Consider the following 12,275-nt stretch of genomic DNA (forward strand, 5'->3'; position numbering starts at 1 on the left):
ATGTGTTCTGCGTGTCTTAGTGTGTCCTGCGTGTGAGTGTTGTGTACAATGCAGTAATGTGATGTGTGTCCTATATGCCTCTCTGACGAGCAGTATGGGGGGCATGGGGGGAGCAGTTCTCATCTTAATGTCTGGCCTGAGTCAGTGGCGAAATTCCACATTCCCATTACGGGGACAAGTCCATCCATCTCACAAATGATGACTTCCAAGTGCACTGGTGGGCGAGCTTGGGCAAGACGCGTGGCCAGAGGATGGGGCGATGACCCCGGCGGTCGAGACTGACGTCGGAGTGGCAGTCAAAGGAGAAAATCGCGCCCGTGAGGATCTCCTCCGCGGAGATGGAGCGATGAATTAAGCTGAGCTCTCATGGGCCATCGCTCGGCGGCTCACTGCATCGCAGTAGCGTGGTGAAGCTTTCATTCAGCAGTGGATTGAACGTGGCTGCTGCTGATGATGATGATGATGATGGATAACGATTGAGACGATCGTAGTGGCTTGCTGTTGATGGTGGTGGTGGTTGTGGTGGTGGTGGTGGTTGTGGGGGTAGCGATGCCAACTGGCCACACCCGGATTCCTGTGGCATGCAGCAAAGGTAGGGACTTCCGAAACGTGCGCTTCGCATGACTTTTGATAAATAAAATATTTATTGGATACTTTTAATTTACACGCAGCATCATCGTCGTCTTCTGTGTTCGCGCGCGTGCGTGCGCGTGCGTGCGCGTGTGTATTTGGAAGGCATGTGCATTAGACTCAGCATCATCAGCACACGTAGCCGTTTTATATAATCACCCGACACAGATACGACTATTCACAGTCTATGACATGTAGTATTGTTATTATCATAATTAATCATGATCTATATGCATGTAATAGCGATGCGCGTAATGCACCAATGCTGCACACATATTTGCACGGGACTACGGGTTTTATATATATAATTGCATGTCATATGCATACACAGAGAGAGAGGGGGGCAGGGCAAGCAAGCGAGAGATGGTGTACATCACATTCAGAACGGGGCACCGATTTTACACATGACACCTTCGCCAAAGTAAACACCGCAATCGCTGCAGGTGATCACGTGGAGAGGAGTGCACGTCTCGGAGTGACTTGGCGTTCGAGAACGGAGCTTACCCCGTGGCACGAGAGGTGGGACATTTTTGGCCAAATGACAATACCACCGGACACTTTATTTACCATTGAGGACGAACGAAATAAATAAAAACCTCACTGAGTCTCAAGACTCGCTATTTCAGGAGGGTCCTACCACATTGAAGACGTTTGACCTTGAATTCCGCTCTTTAGAGGTTTCATTTCGTGCAGCGGGTCAGGCCCTCACCCCACACTGCCGCCGGCTGGCCCACTGTTACGGCCATACCCCGATAACGCGGTGTAGCCTGAACAGACTGTTGGGGCAAGTGCTGTTAGCGAGCACATATGAAGGCCGGCACGGTACACGAGGGGGTGGGTGGCCAGCACCACGCCCGACCGCCCTTGTTTCCCCAGCGGCGATGTTTTGTATACACCTCACCAGGTACTCATTTGAGGCTGAGTCGACCTAGGGGAGGCTCAGGACCGGTTCAGATAATCGCCACTGGTGTTGGCCGTGAGCGGCAATCGAACTCGGGTCGCCGGATTCGTAGCGCAGCGTAGCGCTAACCGCTACACTACCGCTCCCCACCCTCAAAAACAGAGACACAGACACGCACAGACACACCACACAGACACGCACAGACACGCACAAACACGCGCTCGCCACGGCTCGGTGAGCACTCATGCCTCCGTGCTCTCATCCACGCGCCCGGACACGCGCGTGGATGATGATGATGAAGAGCCCCGCGCCTGCTGCATCTCTCACACGCGCACACTCCCATCGGGGACACGAGCTCGTGGCGGGTGGCGGGGGGCGGCTAGGGTGGTGTTGGTGGATGGTTGGGTGGGTGGGGCGCAGATAGAATAAAGTCGCAGATATTTAACAACAGAGAGAGAGAGAGACGGGAAGAAGGAGGCACGGAACGCAAACGACTTCAGCAGCCACCGCCCCCCCCCCCCCAGGTTCAGACCGCACGCGGTGGGAGCGACCCCGGCTTGAGGCTGGAGGCGGACGAGGAGGAGGAGGGGGAGGCGATCTCCCCCGGGCCCTGGGAGCCTCCCCGGGGGATCCCGGCGGGGGAGGAGGAGGAGGAAGAGGAGGAGGAGGAAGAGGGGGCCGCGCGTCGCTTTCGGCCAGGCGTCCCGACGCCCACGTTGGTGCGCGTGCCGCTGAGCCGATGGAGTTTGTCCGTGAGGTCCGCCAGGATGCACGTGCTGAGGCCCACGCAGCGCTTGGACACCGCGAGGTCCCGCTCGGGGCTGCGAGGAGGAGGGGGCGGCGGGGTGCGGGAGGGGATTAGGGGAACAGACGAAGTGACACTTGGAGGTGACACTGATATTGACTTTATGTTTTAAACGTGCTACACACTCGGCAATACCACTGTCTTAAAAGAAGGGCCATTGCCCGAAACGTCGTCGATTATAATTGTGGTTTGTGCTCGTGCACCACTGCCAACGCAGCAGCGTTTTTATACCTTGCACTCCAATCGTGGTGTTGTACTGTTTGTTATTGTAACGTTCGGACCTGCCCCTACTGGACGTCTGTGAAAAAGAGCTTTATAGCTCATCGGATTCCACCAGGATAGCGACATATTCTGCTTCTGATTCAGAGCGTTGGTTCTGAAAGAGGCGCCCTCGTCCGCAGAGCGCCCCACGCGCGTCACGCGACTTGCGTCTCATCTCAACACAGCCGAAGGGGGCACCCCCAGTGGCAGCTGTCCACGTGTCGGTAGGGGTATGGATCAGGGCCCGGCCTGCAAGGCGGGCTTTACTGCGCCACTGCTACTTCTGTGTGTGAACCCAATTGTGCCATTTGCGGATATTTTTTATTATTTGGCAAACTTGAACCGTGACGCCGGCACAACAGTGGCCTGCTCTGGCGAGTGACATCACGGAGAGAGGGGGGGGGGTCTTTAACGTCTGCTGTGAAACACACGGAGCTTCGTTTTTACGGTGAAGATACCCGCCAGTATTTTCCAGGGCGCGCCTACTGGTATCGAACTGCGAACCTCCGACGGAGGAAGACAGCGAGGTGTGGGCTTTCACCTGCCATCCCATCCCAGGGGCTCCGACTCCCACTGCCCCCCCTCCTCCTCATCGTTCTCTCGCTGCTGCTGCTGTTGCTGGTGCCCTCTGCCGTCGCTGGAGGAGGGACGGAGGTAGCCGCTCACGAGCGCGCCCAGCAGCCTGCCCGCCACACCCGGAGGGCCTCCCTGCTCCAGCACGAGCCTGGGTGGCGGAGCGGACGAGTGAGTTCGTGGGTGAGTTCGTGGTTGAGTGGGCGGGTGGGTGAGCGTTCGTGGATGGGTGGATGAATGAGTGGGTGGGTGGGTGGGTGGATGAGTGAGTGGGTGGGTGGGTGGGTGGATGAGTGAGTGGGTGGATGAATGAGTGGGTGGGTGGATGAATGAGTGTGTGACTTGGGTGAGCTTTCGTGAATACGTTAGTGAGTAAATGGGGTGAGTTTGTGAATGAGTGGGTGGGTGGGTGAGTGAGTGAGTAAGTGGTAGCGCTGCGGTTAGGGCACTTTGCTACGAACCCGGGTTTGATACACGCTCTGGGCCTCCCCTAGGTCGACTTAGCCTCAAATAGGCATCACAAGACCATGGTATGCTAATCTTCTCTGTATCATTCCAATTGTAGTATATATACTGCCGGAGCAAGAGAGGGAGAGACAGAGAGAGATACTGAGAGAGAGAAAGAGAGAGAGACGGAGAAAGAGACAGATACACACAGAGAGAGACAGAGTGACACAGAGAGAGAGACAGAGAGACACAGAGAGAGGCAGAGTGAGAGAGACACAGAGACAGAGTGAGAGAGACACAGAAACAGAGAGACACAGAGAGACACAGAGAGACACAGAGACAGAGAGAGACACAGAGAGACACAGAGAGAGGCAGAGTGAGACACAGCGAGACAGAGAGAGACAGCGCAACAGAGAGAGACACAGAGAGACACAGAGAGACACAGAGACAGAGAGAGACACAGAGAGACACAGAGAGACACAGAGAGACACAGAGAGACAGAGAGAGACACAGAGAGAGACACAGAGACAGAGAGAGACACAGAGAGAGCCGCACGCGCGCGTGTTGTGTGCACCTTGGAGGCGCGGCTCTGGAGCCGCTGAGCCGAGCCGAGAGGACGAGGCAGGCGAGGAGGAGCGACGCGTGGCGCGGAGACATCGTGAGCGGGGACGGCGGCTGCGGATGCTGCGGCGGCTGCTGCTGTTGCCGGAGTGATACAGCAGGGCTGTCGCGACACCAACAGGGCGATGCATTTGTGTGCGACGCGATTCGACGCGACCACGGTGCGACATCACGCGACATCACGCGACTTGGCGAGATGCGACGCTCAGTCAGTGAGATAGCGCGGTCGTGTGCCACGCGGTGCGACACCCATTGCGAAGTAGGCTCATTTCCCGAAACGTCGCGTATCATATACGTTACCTTTTTAAATGCCACGGTGTTTTCATTGCTAAGTGTGTGGGGGGTTGTGCTTTTGTGAATTGTGCACCGCTGCCAACGCAGCAGCAGCAGTAGCAGCAGCATCACCAGACGATGTGTTTAAGCGCAACGTAACGGCAGGTAGTGAGATAGTGCACGATCGGCTATGTACGGTGCCAAAGAAGTTCAACGCACGTTGCGACTGCCGTTGTCGGTCGACCCGAACGCACTCGCGGACTCCGTGGCTCGAGCGATGTGCTCGGCACGTGCTGCCCGCAGCGGCGAGGGTTGTTAGCGAGCGCGTGCGAAGGTTGGGACGGCGCACGAGGGAGTGACGCGGCTCGCAACCCGCACGGCCGCCTTTGTCTACCACAGGGCCAATGCTCACACTCCGCGCCCAGTTAAGGCTGAGTCGACCTAGCTGAAGGCCAGGATCGGTTCAGATATCACCCTTCACTCATTTCGGCCGAGGATGGGAAATTGTATCGCGATGCGCTAACCACTGAGCACACCGCTCTCTCTCTCCGAACACGCAGCGCACTCGGTGCGTTGGGCGCTGTCGAGGAATCGCCGCCAGCCCTCGACTGCGCGCGCACGGAGCGATGCGTGTCCGTGAATCTGGATGCGAGCCGTCACTTCGTTTTAAAGGGCACGGGTCGTGATTTACCGAGCAGGGGAGGGGGCAGTGTGGGTGGGGGGTGGGGGGTGGGGGGAAGGAGGTGGGCAGCGAAGGAGAAGGAGCGACCCCCTGGACATGTACAGCACGCTTGTCATCCACTGCTGGATGAGTGTCTCCCCCGCGCCGTGCCGGTTGGTTGGTCACAGAGCGCAGTCGCCGATAGCACGAACCAGGCTCACGAACCAGGCCCAGACCTGCTGAGCTTGCGAGATTGAGCGCGTTCCGGTGACTTGGTCATTCGCCTACTTATCCCTCTTCGAGCGCTACGACCGGAGCTGATATTGCCGTTAACTCCACTCATTGATTGCTCCTCCACTCGGGTCCACCACATCGACTCTTTCATCTCATCATCCACCACTGCGTTCAACCAGCACCACACTGCAGGTCACAACAACACACTCACTCAAGCACTCACTCACCCTCTCACTCAACCACTCACCCACTCACTCACCACACTGCAGGTCACAACAACACACTCACTCAAGCACTCATTCACTCACCCTCTCACTCAACCACTCACTCACCACACTGCAGCTCACAACAACACACTCACTCAAGCACTCACTCACTCACCCTCTCACTCAACCACTCACCCACTCACTCACCACACTGCAGGTCACAACAACACACTCACTCAAGCACTCACTCACTCACCCTCTCACTCAACCACTCACCCACTCACTCACCCACTCACCCACCACACTGCAGGTCACAACAACACACTCACTCAAGCACTCATTCACTCACCCTCCCACTCAACCACTCACCCACCCACTCAACCACTCACCCACCCACTCAGCCACCCACTCACCCACCCACTCAACCACCCACTCACCCACTCAACCACCCACTCACCCACCCACCCACCCACTCACCCACCCACCCACTCACTCACCACACTGCACCTCACTGCTCTCTCTCTGCTGTATTCCTCGCGCTGCTCCCCTCTGGGATTCCCTTCCCCCATCGTCGTCGTCATCACCATCGTCTCTGGCCCCCCAACTCTTACAGAAACAATAACCTCCGCTCAGTTCAAGAAACGCCTTACACTCTTTGTCGATTTCAACTATTATGATAACGGTGCTGTTTGTGACTGCCCGCTTGGCGTTTTGGGCTTTTGAGCCCTGTGCTCAGCGACTTTGAGTTTCAAACAACAGAAATGCACTAAGAGCGCTCCGCCTTCGTGCATTGTGCAAAACACGACTCCGCATTTGCTGGAGAACTGCGTCGTGGTCCTATCGTCTTCGAGAGGACCACGATGCTACGGTTGGCACGGTTGGCTGCGTACGGTGCGAAAGAAGTTCAACATACATCAATCTAACTATGCATACACACACATCTATATATACACACAGCTATACAGACACGCATCTATACGTACATCAAAATAATCTCGATGAAATATGACACCAACTGAGAGCAGCGGCAGCAGCAACAATGATGCGCACACGCTGGGCCGGTTTCGCTGTAATCAGGACTCATCAGCACAGATGCGGTCACCAATGCTCGCTGCTGCAAAGTGTGCCTCTGGGCGTGCGTTGGAGGCGTCCTCGCGCCCACACGGCTTGGGCCCGGTGGCTCCGGCTCATGCCAACGAGGGTCACGCCGCAAAGCGCGAGACGAGGTCAGCATCGCAGAGCAGGACAAGATCGCGCAGGGCCTCAAACCGCGAGTGCCGAACATCTACAATCCTTCCGTGGAAGCAGCGATGACAGATTCAGTGATCAGTGATTTAGCCGATCGACGGCTCGTTTTGGGAATCTGGTGAAGCTCTTTCGATATCGACTGATGCTGATGCACCGAGACGGACATTGAGAGGGTGAGAAAAATCACGGGGCTAGCGAGCAATGCCTCCTTCGCATCTCCGCCTCTCCACGTAAAGACCAAAATGAAAGTTAATTCTCACACATCCCATCAGCCGCACGCTCGAATACACAGCCCATCTTACACATCTGGGCGTGCGTAAATTCAACAAAATCGACTCATCAATTGTGTTACGTTCTTACCCGTCCCTTGCTGGACATCTGTGTTAAATAGCCTCGTAGCTCATCGGATTCCTGCAGTATGAATACAAATCTTGATTCTGATTCCCGACCGGTTTCGACACAGAGTCTCGACATCCGCAGCAGAGTCGGGCTCGCTCGAACCACCGCTGGCGAACTTCCGCTCTCACAGGCGAGGATCATCTTCTCATTACGCTACGGGGTCAATGGAAGGGGTCAGGATCATTGACCTATTGACAAAAAAAAGTCCGGGGTACTTTTAATTTTCTGAGAGATGTCCTCTGTGGCTGGAGGTGAGGGCATTTGCCACGTGCCTGCCAAAGATCCGACGGAAACATTTGATGTGGATGAATAAGAAGAGGCTTTACCCGTTCAAACACTAATTAGATGCCCTATTGCACGGCATCAAGCCTGCATTAACCAAACACACTTGCGGCAAAACGTACAACAAACATGCTCTGCTCATGTATGTATTGTTTTTAAAACTAATTGGCCTATCACCTGTTTCATTGCTAGCAAGGGCAAAGCCTATTCTTATTTTTCATCATTTTGAAACTGGCAAAGAGGTCCCATCGATATGGAAACCTTTGTTGTCAGAGACAGCACTGAGGGTCTGGACCGAGCGATCTCTTGCTGCTCAAACGAGCATCGGGGCATCGGTGATCGTCTCCTGTCCACAGCCCTGCCGAGCTCGTGGTGTAAATTCCACATTCCTATGACAGGAGGGGCGAGCCTATCCCATACGACAACCATACACTGCTGACTTCGCCACAACGTGGTACTTACTTTATCGATCGCGTAGGTTTGATGGGCTGAGACAACCCCCTGCCAACCAGGATTGTATTGTGTTATTATAATTCGCCTTTGGGATAATCATCGACTAACATCAGTGGCGACCATCCTGCACTTGACCCGCCTGGTGAAGTATGGCGAAACAACCCGTAGACCGACATGGCATGGCGTGGAGGAGGAAGATGCCTTCATCCAGCAGTGGATTACCCAAGCACTGAATGTTGATATCAGTAATATGAATTCATGCCGACGGTCAAATCACCCTGCATGCAACTCGTGGGATCTCGGCCGCTGAGCGGGGATGAGCCTGGTTCGATATCGCCACGGTTGACTCGAGTACACGCAGCGTCCAGGAGCTCGCACGAAGACGACGTGGAGACGCATCGAACGTTGTCGTTGTGACGGACACGCCACGTTGTGGCAGAAGAGACGTCGTAATAATAGATATATATATAGTTTTTTTGTATAAAATATATTCATGATATTTGCGATCCCATCTGTAAGTATACGGTAGAGCGAGCGGCTCGCAAGCGGAAGCCTGCGAGTAATCTCAGATCATCATCCTATCATGGTGGATAAAACGAGTAACTACTTTGCGCTACTTTTCAACAAGTGGTTGTCGCCTATGGAGGAAGGATAACCTCGCCCCCATCAAAGGAATGTGGAAATTCCATCACGAGTTGAGTGAACTGAAAACGGAGGGAGATGGCCAATGATTCACTGCTCAATGCGAGACAAGAAACCACTTTGGCTTACGTGGACCTGGGCTTAGAGATGTGCACAGGTGTGCACAGGTGTGCACAGGTGTGCACAGGTGTGCACAGGTGTGCACAGGTGTGCACAGGTGTGCACAGGTGTGCACAGGTGTGCACAGGTGTGCACAGGTGTGCACAGGTGTGGGGAGCGGTAGTGCAGCTGTTAGCCCGCTGCGCTACGAACCCGGCGACCCGGGTTCGATTCCCGCTCGCGATCAACATGATTACTATATTTAGCAGTCCTGGGCCTCCCCTATGTCGACTCAGCCTCACATGAGTAACAGGTGCAGTGTGTCAAGATCGCCACACAAGGGAAACGAAGGCGGCTGGACGTGTTACTGGCCACTCACCCCCTTGTGTCCCGCGCCGAACTTCCTCGGTGCTACTCGCTAACGGCACTTGCCCCAAGTCTGTGAAGGCTACACGGGTGGTCTTTGCTCAGGGGTGTGTACAGGTGTGTGTCAGTCTCACCTGATGGCTGGGCTCGGCTTGGGTGCTTCCTTCTCCCGCTTGCCCCAGGGCAGGCCGATCTCTCTGTCTCTGTCCCGCATCACGCCACGGGATATTTATACCGAGAGAGGCTGGGGCGTGGAGGGGCTGGATGGGTTGGGATGTTGGGGGGGGGGGGGTCGCTGGAGGAGATGTGGTTTTGTGGGGGGGGGGGGATGTTGGTGGTATTGGGGGGAGGGGGGTAAGGGGGGCTGCTAACATGATGCGGGGGAGGCATGGTATGCGCGGGCGAGGAGACACGTGTCTAATTCGCGTGTCTCTCTCGCGTGCGTGCGCATTGCGCTCCGAACACAGCCACTCCTGTTCCCTTCCGGGCCACGGCGAACATCACAGCCATACATCTGCACCGGCCCTGATCATCTCGCTATGTCGTCCTGCTACGATGTGTAAACTTCAGTACTGGGGAAACAAAGGCGGCCGATCGTGAGGACAGGAATATTCTCTGGTCCCTGCACTATTTAACATCTTCTTTCATCACGCCGTTCGAGAGGTTGCGCGTGGCTGTAAGAATCTCCATCTGATACAAAACGCACGGGAGGCTGATCGATGCCCGGGTGCGGTTAAGGGATGACTCCCCATTGATCAACCAGGTTACGCATGCGGATGATCTGGTAAATTGCTGCTTACTATGATAAAAGTCGGAGATTGCGCCGTTGAACCTGGAGCGTGACACTAAGAGATTGGGCCTTACCATCAGTCCCACAAAAATATAGCGCCTGCCTGGCGCACTTGATGTCATCAAACCCTCCACCACCTCAACTCCCCACGAGTGACGAGGCACGTGTGCAGAGAGTGGAGGAGTTTCCGTATCGGAGCAGTGTGCTCCTGACTCGCTACGGTTTGACAGCAGAGTTCTTATTCCGAATCAGTCGAGCGGAATTATCTTGTCATCGGTCGCGCGCGTAAATAACGCTGCTGCGTGGAAGCCACGCGGCCTGTCGCTCTCTGCGACGCTACGGGTCATCTCGGTCACGGTTATGTCCTCTCTTCTCTGTGCTTGCGAAATGTGGAGGAGCTCACAGATCTCTGAATTGATCTGGACGCAAACCCATCGATGAGCTCCTTCGGCGAACGAGGCTGCGTTGCCTGGGTCACGTAGCCCACAGAGCCAGCCACCGCGTGCCCAGTCAGATTCTGTTTGGCCCGTTACAGGGGGCTAAACGGGCGCGGCACGGGCTAGAGAAGAGATAGAGTGATGTGGTACAGGAGGATGAGGAGCTGAGTGGACTTGCCGATGACTGGTACCAGCGGTGTCAAGATCGGCCTCTGTAGAGGAGGCTCGTGAAGGACGCCGCTGGGGAGTTGGAGGCAGTCGCCCTCCAGCAGCAACGGAGAGCGACGCTGTTTTTGTGAGTGTGTGTCGCGGTTTCCATCGTATCAGTATGTTTATGTGCCACTGTCAATGATTGTGTCAGTGTAAAGCTGTTTAGTTTATTTCACGTGTATATTAATGTGCATATACATGTGTATATTCACGTATATATTCGTGTGTGCTACTCTCATTGTGTCACTGTGTGTGAAATTGTAGCTCGTTGTGCTGGTGTGTATATTAGTGCGTGACGATGTGTGTGTATATGTCACTGTCACTCTGTGTTAGTACGTATCTGTGTGTGTGTGTCACCGTGTCTAGAGTAGCGGTTAGCGCGCTTCGCTACGAACCCGGCGACTCGAGTTCGATTCCCGCTCACGGTCAACACCAGCGCCGATTATTTGAACCGGTCATGAGTCTCCCCTAGGTCGACTCAGCCTCAAATGAGTACCTGGTGCGATCTGTTAACATCCCCATTGGGGAGACAAAGGCGGCCGGGTGTGGTGCTGGCCACCCACCCCCTCGTGTGCCGTGCCGGCCTTCATATGTGCTCGCTAACAGCACTTGCCCCAACGGTCTGTTCAGGCTAGACGGGGGATCTTTGTCTTTTTTAGTCACCGTGTGTCACAAGAAGTCGTCTCGTGACGTCAAGTCGTTTAGACAATGCTCCCTCGCTCCCTCCCCCCTCGCTCCCTCCCCCCTCGCTCCCTCCCCCCTCGCTCCCTCCCCCCTCGCTCCCTCCCCCCTCGCTCCCTCCCCCTCGCTCCCTCCCCCCTCGCTCCCTCCCCCCTCGCCCCCTCCCCCCTCCCCCCTCGCTCCCTCCCCCCTCGCTCCCTCTCCCCTCGCTCTCTCCCCCCTCGCCCCCTCCCCCCTCGCCCCCTCCCCCCTCGCCCCCTCCCCCCTCGCCCCCTCCCCCCTCGCTCCCTCCCCCCTCGCTCCCTCCCCCCTCGCTCCCTCCCCCCTCGCTCCCTCCCCCCTCGCCCCCTCCCCCCCTCGCCCCCTCCCCCCTCGCTCCCTCCCCCCTCGCTCCCTCCCCCCTCGCTCCCTCCCCCTCGCTCCCTCCCCCCTCGCTCCCTCCCCCCTCGCTCCCCTCCCCCCTCGCCCCCTCCCCCCCTCGCTCCCTCCCCCCCTCGCCCCCTCCCCCTCGCCCCCTCCCCCCTCGCCCTCTCCCCCCTCGCTCCCTCCCGCCTCGCCCCCTCCCCCCTCGCTCCCTCCCGCCTCGCCCCCTCCCCCCTCCCCCCTCGCTCCTCCCCCCTCGCTCCCTCCCCCCTCGCTCCCTCCCCCCTCGCTCCCTCCCCCCTCGCTCCCTCCCCCCTCGCTCCCTCCCCCCTCGCTCTCTCCCCCCTCGCTCCCTCCCGCCTCGCTCTCTCCCCCCTCGCTCTCTCCCCCCTCGCTCCCTCCCGCCTCGCTCCCTCCCCCCTCGCTCCCTCCCCCCTCGCTCCCCTCCCCCCTCGCTCCCTCCCCCCTCGCCCCCTCCCCCCTCGCCCCCTCCCCCACCCAGCCATCAATCCTCATAACTATCGATTGACTCTCTAAATCAAATCGGCAACTGGCATAACTCCCCCCCCCACCCCCTCCTTCCCCTCTTTCCACGTTGCCCGCATCGAGACCGCACCGGCCAAAAGACCATGGGGCAACGTAATGACATTAGTCGCGCAGGAAATAAGATGACTTCTCTACGAGCCGGAGACA

General features: G+C 56.9%; 1 protein-coding gene across 1 annotated transcript in view; it reads right to left on the reverse strand.

The window, feature by feature from the left end:
* Positions 1 to 3,259: 3,259 nt before the first annotated feature.
* Positions 3,260 to 12,275, reverse strand: part of LOC144936429 (solute carrier organic anion transporter family member 1C1-like) — a 44,878-nt gene continuing 35,862 nt past the window's right edge. The window contains exons 16-22 of the mRNA XM_078863479.1: positions 10,323 to 10,408; positions 9,236 to 9,304; positions 8,766 to 8,776; positions 6,715 to 6,798; positions 4,731 to 4,804; positions 4,192 to 4,316; positions 3,260 to 3,305 (exon numbers count right to left, since the gene is read on the reverse strand). Coding sequence (XP_078719605.1) covers positions 3,260 to 3,305; positions 4,192 to 4,316; positions 4,731 to 4,804; positions 6,715 to 6,798; positions 8,766 to 8,776; positions 9,236 to 9,304; positions 10,323 to 10,408 — 495 coding nt within the window. The remainder of the gene's footprint in view (positions 3,306 to 4,191; positions 4,317 to 4,730; positions 4,805 to 6,714; positions 6,799 to 8,765; positions 8,777 to 9,235; positions 9,305 to 10,322; positions 10,409 to 12,275) is intronic.

The sequence above is a fragment of the Lampetra fluviatilis genome, chromosome 16 (genome assembly GCF_964198595.1).
Source record: "Lampetra fluviatilis chromosome 16, kcLamFluv1.1, whole genome shotgun sequence".
NCBI lineage: Eukaryota > Metazoa > Chordata > Hyperoartia > Petromyzontiformes > Petromyzontidae > Lampetra > Lampetra fluviatilis.